The 9824-nt window shown below is 47.0% G+C and overlaps 2 protein-coding genes across 2 annotated transcripts in view; both read right to left on the bottom strand.

Moving 5' to 3' along the window:
- Window positions 1-144, bottom strand: part of crlf3 (cytokine receptor-like factor 3) — a gene marked incomplete at its 5' end in the record, with an annotated part of 12661 nt that extends 12517 nt beyond the window's left edge. The window contains one exon of the mRNA XM_084461016.1: window positions 98-144. Within this exon, the coding sequence (XP_084317142.1) occupies window positions 98-144 (47 nt within the window). The remainder of the gene's footprint in view (window positions 1-97) is intronic.
- Window positions 145-7885: 7741 nt separating this feature from the next.
- The window catches only part of abat (4-aminobutyrate aminotransferase), a 30385-nt gene continuing 28446 nt past the window's right edge, over window positions 7886-9824 (bottom strand). The window contains exon 16 of the mRNA XM_084461045.1: window positions 7886-9824. This exon is cut by the window's right edge and continues 206 nt beyond it. The gene's annotated coding sequence lies outside the window, so the exon portion shown is untranslated.

The raw sequence follows: 9824 nt of genomic DNA, 5'->3' as shown, positions 1-9824 counted from the left end.
ATCGAGAGGGAAGAAGGGAAACGAATCACTGAGTCACTCCGAGATACTTCTCGAACCTCCATTAGGGCAGGAGCAGATTGCTTCATTTGTCCTCCACCATCTGGCCAATTTCTCCTCCTTCTCATCCTCCACTTCCACTTCCATACTTTGTGTTAAATTAAACTGTTGCTTTTTAAAAAGACGGGTGACCTGTTTCTCCATCTCGTCTGCGTCCATCTGTCTGTCTGACAATCCTCTATCTGTCTGTCTGACAATCCTCTATCTGTCTGTCTGCTGGTCTGTCTGATCATTTTTCATTTAACACTAAGAGCACAAAGTGACCCCCCCCCCCCCCCCCGCTCTCTCTCTCTCTGTCTCTCTCTCTCTGTCTCTCCCCTCTCTCACCCCCCTCTCCCCTCTCTATCTCTCTCTCTCTTTCTCTCTCTCTCCACCCCTCTCTCTCTCTCTCTCCACCCCCCTCTCCCCCTCTATCTCTCCCTCTCTCTCTTTCTCTCTCTCTCTCTCTCTCTCCACCCCCTCTCCCCTCTATCTCTCCCTCTCTCTCTTTCTCTCTCTCTCTCTCTCCGCCCCCCCTCTCCCCTCTATCTCTCCCTCTCTCTTTCTCTCTCTCTGTCTCTCCACCCCCTCTCCCCTCTATCTCTCTCTCTCCACCCCCTCTCCCCCTCTATCTCTCCCTCTCTCTCTTTCTCTCTCTCTCTCTCCACCCCCCTCTCCCCTCTATCTCTCTCTCTCTCTCTGTCTCTCCACCCCCTCTCCCCTCTCTCTCTCTTTCCACCCCTCTCCCCTCTATCTCTCTCTCTTTCTCTCTCTCTCTCTCTGTCTCTCCACCCCCCCTCTCCCCCTCTATCTCTCCCTCTCTCTCTTTCTCTCTCTCTGTCTCTCCACCCCCTCTCCCCTCTCTCTCTCTCTCCTCTCCCCTACTCTCTCTCTCTCTCTCTCTCTCCTCTCCCCTCTCTCCTCTCTCTCTCTCTCTCTCCTCTCCCCTCTCTCTCTCTCTCTCTCTCTCTCACTCTCCACCCCCCTCTCCCCTCTCTCTCTCTCTCACTCTCCCCTCTCTCCCCCAGCATGGCGTGGGGCTCGTTCACCTGCTGCATGGCGGCCTCCGTCACCACCCTCAACTCCTACACCAAGACGGTGATGGAGTTCCGTCACAAGCGCAAGCAGTTTGAGCAGGGCCTCCTCGAGGACCACCCCTACCTGGACCAGGAGGCCTTCCACTACTTCCAGGGACCGCGCCCTGCAGTCCGTCCTCCAGCTCCGTGGACGTCTACCCCGGCCACGGCCGCCGGCCTGCCTGGGGGCCCCGGGGGTCCTGGGGGCCCCGGTGGGGGCCCCGCTGGAGGGCCGGGTCGGGGGAAGATGAGAGGCCCCTCGGCCTCCGCGGACCCGGGGGAGAACAGTGAGTCTGTGGGGGAGGAGCAGTGCTGAGTGGAGGGAGGAGCCATGCAGAAAAAAGGGGTGGGTTACATGTAAAGAGAGGGGCGAATGAAAGACAGGGGGTGAGCAGAGAAGGGGGGGGCAACATGCCCCTCCCACAACAAAATGCACCTCCCACAACAACATGCCCCTCCCGCAACAACATGCCCCTCCCACAACAACATGCCCCTCCCGCAACAACATGCCCCTCCCGCAACAACACGCCCCTCCCGCAACAACATGCCCCTCCCGCAACAACATGCCCCTCCCACAACAACATGCCCCTCCCGCAACAACATGCCCCCCCGCAACAACATGCCCCATCCCGCAACAACATGCCCCTCCCGCAACAACATGCCCCTCCCACAACAACACGCCCCTCCCGCAACAACATGCCCCTCCCGCAACAACATGCCCCTCCCGCAACAACATGCCCCTTCCCCAACAACATGCCCCTCCCGCAACAACATGCCCCTCCCGCAACAACATGCCCCTCCCGCAACAACATGCCCCTCCCGCAACAACATGCCCCTCCCACAACAACATGCCCCTCCCGAAACAACATGCCCCTCCCACAACAACATGCCCCTCCCGCAACAACATGCCCCTCCCGCAACAACATGCCCCTCCCACAACAACATGCCCCTCCCACAACAACATGCCCCTCCCACAACAACATGCCCCTCCCACAACAACATGCCCCTCCCCCCATATAAAGTAAAAAGCACAGTTCAGACTACAAGGCCTTCCAGTCTGTGGCCCAATAGACTGGCAGAAAGAGATGAGGGGAACAGTATAAGAAGACTTTTGTAGACTTTAAATGGACACATACAGTATATATATATATATATTTAAGGGTGACAGAAAATAGAGTATATTTAAAGAGAGGCAGATGCCTTAGGAATGCATTAGGTTTGACCTGTGATGAAAGAGTGTATTAGGATTGGGGGATGGGGGGTGGAGTGGGGGGGTGGGGGTTGGAGTGAGGGGGTGGGGGTTGGAGTGGGGGGATGGGGGGTGGAGTGGGGGGGTGGGGGTTGGAGTGAGGGGGTGGGTGGGTAAACAGAAGGTACAGTATACCCATTAGCTACACGTCAGTATCAGAATCGTCCAGCATGTTGTGTAGAAAGGTCCAGAGCACACAGAACTGGTACAGAGAAGCAGTCAGAACGGGCTCAAACATGCAACTATGGCACTGAATGTAACGTTAAGAAAGATAAGTGAGTAAAAGATGTCAATTTCTGTGTTATCTGTTGTTTTGACTCAATCCTGAACCTCATTTGTACAACAGAACACTTTGAACACTGCCTCATGATACTCTGTATTCATCAGTCATGGTGGTACGGTGGCCTGGATGCTTCAGATCAGTAGCTAACTTGTACTCTAGAGATAAAAGACGATTGTTTTCAATTATATACGAACATTCTCTGTTTTGCTTGATTATGCAATGTTTCGCTAGGGTTAGGGTCAGTTCCAGGAAGTGCTTTTCCTTATCCGCTTGCTTTTTAAGAATGTAAACAAACACATTCTTACCTGTGAACATCCTTGAAAATACCAGTATTTGGAATGAATCCTGGAGTGGGCAAGTTTGAAATGGAACTGATCCAATCCACATAGTGTACCAGTGCTGTACTGTTCACTAGACTACTGTACTACTACTATTACTGCTACTACTACTACTACTACTACTTCTACTACTGCTACATACAGTAATACAAGTAGTAGTAGTAATCATCATACCACAAGTACTACGGCTGCTGTACTACTACTACTAACTTTTGCTTACAGTATAAAACTCTTATGCTACTACTAATACTTCTACTGTTACTACTTCTACTACCACCATTATATAGTAGCTTGCAGTACTACTACCACTATTATAGAGTAGTTTGCAGTACTACCACTATTATAGAGTATTTTGCAGTACTTCTACCACTATTATAGAGTAGTTTGCAGTACTACCACTATTATAGAGTAGTTTGCAGTACTTCTACCACTATTATAGAGTATTTTGCAGTACTACCACTATTATAGAGTAGTTTGCAGTACTACCACTATTATAGAGTAGTTTGCAGTACTTCTACCACTATTATAGAGTAGCTTGCAGTACTACTACCACTATTATAGAGTAGTTTGCAGTACTACCACCACTACTTATTTAACTATTACGACTGCAGTAGCCGCCTATTGATACTCAGACTTCTACAGGTGTCAGTGATTACTCTCTATTATTGATAATAACCGGAATTTGTTCTAAAATAAGCTCGTGCTCTCTCCATCTGTAGTTACAGTACAGCTGTAGTACTTGTACTGATAATGTAGTACAGTAGTATTTGTAGTGGCTACAATAAGGTGAATCAAGGGTTTGGTACACAAACAGGTATATAGATGGGTAGTCTACTTGTCTAGGTGAAGGTATAAAGAAATAAAGCTTTGATTGATTGATTGATTGATTGATTGATTGATTGATTGATTGATTGCTTGATTGATTGATTGATTGATTGAAGCTAGGGACCAGACCCTGAACACTCAGTGGATGTCCAGCATTATGGATGGACACTGCTAAGGTCAACGATGTTGTTTTGCTGCCATAATCTCGCAGTGTATTTCCCAGGCCTGTTAATGTACCGTTACGCACAGCTTGGTGGGAGAACAGAGATGGAATTGGAAACGGGAGATATATTGTTGCAGCTGAACATAAAAGTGTCATGTGGTTCGAAGAGGTTTGGAGAAGTTCCATCACCTCCCAGCACTCCAATCTAAGCCCTCATAAAGCAATGCTTATAGTGGTAGAAGCATCATTTTTGGTGATTTTTGTTAAAATTTAACACATGTAAACACACTGTTGGGGAAAAAAAAGATGTTCTGTTTAAATGTATTAATATATATTTATCTATGTATATTCAACTGGCTTCTTGTCTTTTTCTTTTGTATTTCAATAAGTACAAAACAGTTCGCTTTTGGGGAAATACACACACAGACCTTGTATTAACTGTACTACAAGACTGAGAATTGATGTGGTGCCTAGACTAGAAGTTCAAACAGTATTTACGGTAAGCCATAAACCTGTACAGTATGTCCGGGTGAATGCTGGTTTATTTTGCATCACAGAGCAATTAACTCCCAGTGCACCAATCCACAGGCACCACAGCTGGTGACAAATGTGACAATGAATACAGATATGATGCATTTAGAACAAAGACTAAAGCCTTCAAGTGAGAATCACTGGAGTAACAGACAAACCTCCGGCCTCCCACCGTCCTGAAGACAAACCTCTGGCCTCTCAGTCCTCCAGACTAACCTCTGACCTCCCACCGTCCTGAAGACTAACCTCTGACCTCCAACTGTCCTACAGACTAACCTCTGGCCTCTCACAGTCCGGAAGACAAACCTCTGGCCTCTCACCGTCCTGAAGACAAACCTCTGACCTCCCACCGTCCTGAAGACTAACCTCTGGCCTCTCACAGTCCTGAAGACAAACCTCTGACCTCTCAGTCCTGAAGACAAACCTCTGGCCTCTCACAGTCCTGAAGACAAACCTCTGGCCTCCCACCGTCCTGAAGACAAACCTCTGGCCTCTCAGTCCTCCAGACTAACCTCTGACCTCTCACCGTCCTGAAGACAAACCTCTGACCTCTCAGTCCTCCAGACTAACCTCTGACCTCCAACTGTCCTGAAGACAAACCTCTGGCCTCTCACCGTCCTGAAGACAAACCTCCGGCCTCTCACAGTCCTGAAGACAAACCTCTGACCTCCCACCGTCCTGAAGACAAACCTCTGGCCTCCCACTGTCCTGAAGACAAACCTCTGACCTCCAACTGTCCTGAAGACTAACCTCTGACCTCCCACCGTCCTGAAGACTAACCTCTGACCTCCAACTGTCCTGAAGACTAACCTCTGACCTCTCACAGTCCTGAAGACAAACCTCTGGCCTCTCACCGTCCTGAAGACAAACCTCTGGCCTCCCACCGTCCTGAAGACAAACCTCTGGCCTCCCACCGTCCTGAAGACAAACCTCTGACCTCCCACCGTCCTGAAGACTAACCTCTGACCTCCAACTGTCCTGAAGACTAACCTCTGACCTCTCACAGTCCTGAAGACAAACCTCTGACCTCCCACCGTCCTGAAGACAAACCTCTGACCTCCCACCGTCCTGAAGACTAACCTCTGACCTCTCACCGTCCTGAAGACTAACCTCTGACCTCCAACTGTCCTCCAGACTAACCTCTGGCCTCTCACAGTCCTGAAGACAAACCTCTGACCTCCAACTGTCCTCCAGACTAACCTCTGGCCTCTCACAGTCCTGAAGACAAACCTCCGGCCTCCCACCGTCCTGAAGACTAACCTCTGACCTCCAACTGTCCTACAGACTAACCTCTGGCCTCTCACCGTCCTGAAGACAAACCTCTGGCCTCTCACAGTCCTGAAGACAAACCTCTGGCCTCTCACTGTCCTGAAGACAAACCTCTGGCCTCCCACCGTCCTGAAGACAAACCTCTGGCCTCCCACCGTCCTGAAGACAAACCTCTGACCTCCAACTGTCCTGAAGACATCTGTTTCCTGACTAACGTAACGTTTGACAGCAGCCATCTGGAGTGTTGAATTCCATCCTTGTTTCTGACATGGTGGTCTGGGTACAGTAGGTTGCATACTGTAGCTTATTGGCTAAGCTAGTTAGCTTACTTCAAAATGCAACAAAACACAGATATGAACCTACACAGAAATGCACAGAACTCAGATCTTATTCTAGAGATATAGTTCCTGACCAGTGGAACCAAACATGTAGAATAAATACAGTAAAAAAGATTATACAGCCTATTGCCAACCACTTTTTATGACCTTGTGGTGACCTTGGGGTTATGTCTGAATGCACTTTGAGAGACCATGCTTATCTCTCTTTATAGATTGGGTTCTCGTACATCCCTTCCAGATGTGACAAATAGACTACACTTGATCCATAATGGCCGCCCTAGGAGGACGTGATGGATGGACTCCCCTTCAGTCTTAATGGCTGTTGGAGACGCAGAACAGGACGATCAGTTGAGCGTCTTCTGTCTCACTGCATCACTGACCACCGTTAATGGAGACACACAATTTATGAAGGGTGGAACACACACACACACACACACACACACACACACTGACACACACACACACACACACCAGTAGAGAACCCTGCTTACATGAATAGACCTCCTTCTAAAGGAAGATCTTGCTGTGTTTGTTTTAGCAGACATACTCAGGTCCACAGTCTTTGAGAAAGCGCAGAACTTTCCGGAGTCTGAGAGGGACAGGTATCGACTTGCCCTCAGACAGGGGGGGGGTGTGTTAGACACATGTTCTGCTTGATTGATCTGCCTCTGCGTCCGAGGCTTGGTGACCCAACAGAAGGCCAGCTGCTGTCACAGATAAGATGAGAGAAAATTGAATGTCTCCCGCGTCAAATCTCAGATGACAGCTTCTCTTTTGACCAAGTCTGCGTTTTTAAGCTTGATAGATGCGAGCGAGGAAGCATTGATCCGCGAGCGTCCCTCGGGCCGGATCATTACTCGTCTGAATGACCTGCGTTCCACAGCCTCCAGGCTCAGCGGCCATTTAAATTCAAATCTCAACTGAAATTCAGTGAATTGAAAACTGTCTCTGTGTTTTCTTCTCATTTGTACACTTCATAAATAATGTTTTAATGCATTTCCATCTTTGGTGTGAGATATGAATGCATTAAATTCAAATGTATCTATGAAAAATCATAAGTATTTAAGTATTTTATTTAAGTATGTATCACTATCTATGGTATCACTATCTGTATCACTATCTACGGTAGGTATCACTATCTAGGTGCTTCTTCAATGACGTATCCCTCCCAGTGGCCTGTCTGCTGTGACTGTGCCTCATGTGGCTCTGGCCATTCTTACAGCCATTCATTTAGAAACAAGATGGTGCCAGTCCCTTACTGCCATCTAGTGGTCAAATAAGATCAATGAATGCATCTTTAAGATGTTTTAGAAGGGACTTGATGGTGTTTCATATGCTTAAGATGTTTTAGCTGGTGGAAACGCGCTGTATTAAATCACTCTGGGAGGTTTGGAAACCGCGTGCCGACGCCTTTCTCTCTTCAGTTAGATCGTTTCTGGACGAGCACCGAGTCACTTTTCTACGGAAGAGCATTAGGGCCAACAGCTGAGTTTTTTTGTTTTTTTTTAAGCTTCTGAGTTTAAAGTCAGTTTATTTCGAAGAAGTTATTTCTGACCTTTTTCTCAGATATTCTGACTTTAAAGTCAGAAATTCTGACTTTAATCTCAGAAATTCTGACTTTAATCTCTTAAGTTATTTCTGATTTTTTTCTCAGAAATTCTGACTTTAAACTCAGATCAGTTGTTGGCCCTAATGCTCTTCCGTACTTTTCTCTCTTGGATGTGTGTGCATTTTCCGCTACTACTTGGAAAAAACAATGACAAATATAGTACTCATAATGCCATCATGGTTTATTCTATTAGGATACATAAGGTGGATACTTCATAGACAATAATACTTTGAGCCGTTTTGAATAATTACAACAATAATAATCTTTAAACTCACAGAACAGTGTGAAAAATCATGGTACCCCTTATATATTTTTAATGATGTTATGTCTATATATGACTATACAGCTGCAGTCTTAAGGCCGTTTCAGACGAGGAGCGATATCCGCGCACTGTAATTCATTTTCAATGAGAGAGGCGAGCGGACAATTTGGAGCCGCGGACAATCTGGGGCGGAGCGGCAAGCGGGCGCGACCCCGTGAAATTGGGAATGCAGCTTCTAAAAATCTATTTTCTGCCACGAAACGGTTGTTTTCATCAATCTGTCTGGATGGATTGCTAGTTGTGCTTACATAGAGCATAACTGTTGTGGTTTTCACATGCCATGATCTTTAGAAACGTCTTTCGAAACGAAATAGCTTCCTCACTTTCTCCAGCACTAATGCGCACAGCGCGCAATCGTTCTTCCAGCACGCTGTGCGCATGCGTGCTGGAGCAAGTTTGGAAGCTATTTCGTGTCTAAAGACGTTTCTAAAGATCATATTACAGAGGCATGGGAAATACCACAACAGGCCTATGCTCTCTATGTAAGCACAACTAGCGATTCATCCAGACAGATTGATGAAAACAACCGTTTCGCGGCAGAAAATAGATTTTTTGAAGCTGCATTCTCGTTGCCCCGATCACCGCCATTACATGGATATACTGGCTCGCGCTGGATTTTACATTTCTTCTACATGCCTCCGAACTACACCAAAGTGATCTCGGTGAGTCAAACGTCTTATAATAAGTCGTAAATAAGGTCCAGGTTGTCAAAAACGAGCATTGTCCTTTAAGACCGCAGCTGTCCGTTGGTTTTTGAACCTCTGCAATGTCTGCAACATTGAGAAAACATTGAAGAGGCATCAAGACAACAGACCGCCTACTGGACATGAGCCAACATCTCTGGTCTCAGAACAAGAATGTAGAAATACACCAAGATGTCCACCCATGGGTCTGGGCTTACATGATAGCCAAAAATATACACAGGTCTTAGTTTTACTAAGAAAAAAAAACACATTAATGTCAACAGATATCGGTATAATTTAGTACATATTCAGATTTGACAGCCTGTTAGTGAAAGTCTTGTTTAAAGAGGATTTTTAATAGACTCTAGAAGTAGGAGTTATGCAACATGCAGGCACATTAATAATCGAAAACATTATTTTCCGTCGTTGTTTACAAAATCACTTTAGTTGGGGTAGAAACATTTCAAACAAAGCTGAAACATCAGACAGAACCAGAACCAGGACCGTTCAAACGGGCCGGGTTTCAACATGCAGGCTGTTCAGTTCACAAGGAACCGTTCTGAGGGACTGAATACAATGATGTTTAGGACCCAGATCTGTGTGCTTAAAGGAATAGTTCACCCACATTTCAAAATAGTTTGCGTTCATTTCGTTAAACACCTGTAGACAAAGAGTGGGAGGAGCTTGTGAAAATGGGCATTTCAAACCACAACTTGAATTGCAGTGAGCCCTTATCGGTTGCCTACTTTTTCTAGCGATTTCCCTTCTCCCTCTCTCCCCTCCCACCTCCATCCTTCATGTCCCTGCAGTACCAGCGTCCCCCACCGGGGCAGAAACAGCCGTCCCTTCAAATGTCCCTTCCTTCTCTCTGTCACAAACGGGCTGGATCAGGAATCAACTCTTGTGCTCTTGTCTGTTGGCGAGTTGGCGGTTTGTGTGCTGTTAGTGAAATAAGACGACTGTGCTTTTGACATTCAAAGGGGATTTCAAACGAACATGGAAGAGATGAAACAGGGAGGGGCTACATGAATGATGAACGTGTGCGTCTGTGTGTGTGTGTGTGCGTGTGTGTGCGTAACCCCTTCCTTGTGCTTGTCTCCCT

The sequence above is a fragment of the Borostomias antarcticus genome, assembly GCF_949987555.1.
Source record: "Borostomias antarcticus genome assembly, chromosome: 35".
NCBI classification, from domain to species: domain Eukaryota; kingdom Metazoa; phylum Chordata; class Actinopteri; order Stomiiformes; family Stomiidae; genus Borostomias; species Borostomias antarcticus.
This window is presented reverse-complemented; position numbering and strand designations above follow the sequence as displayed.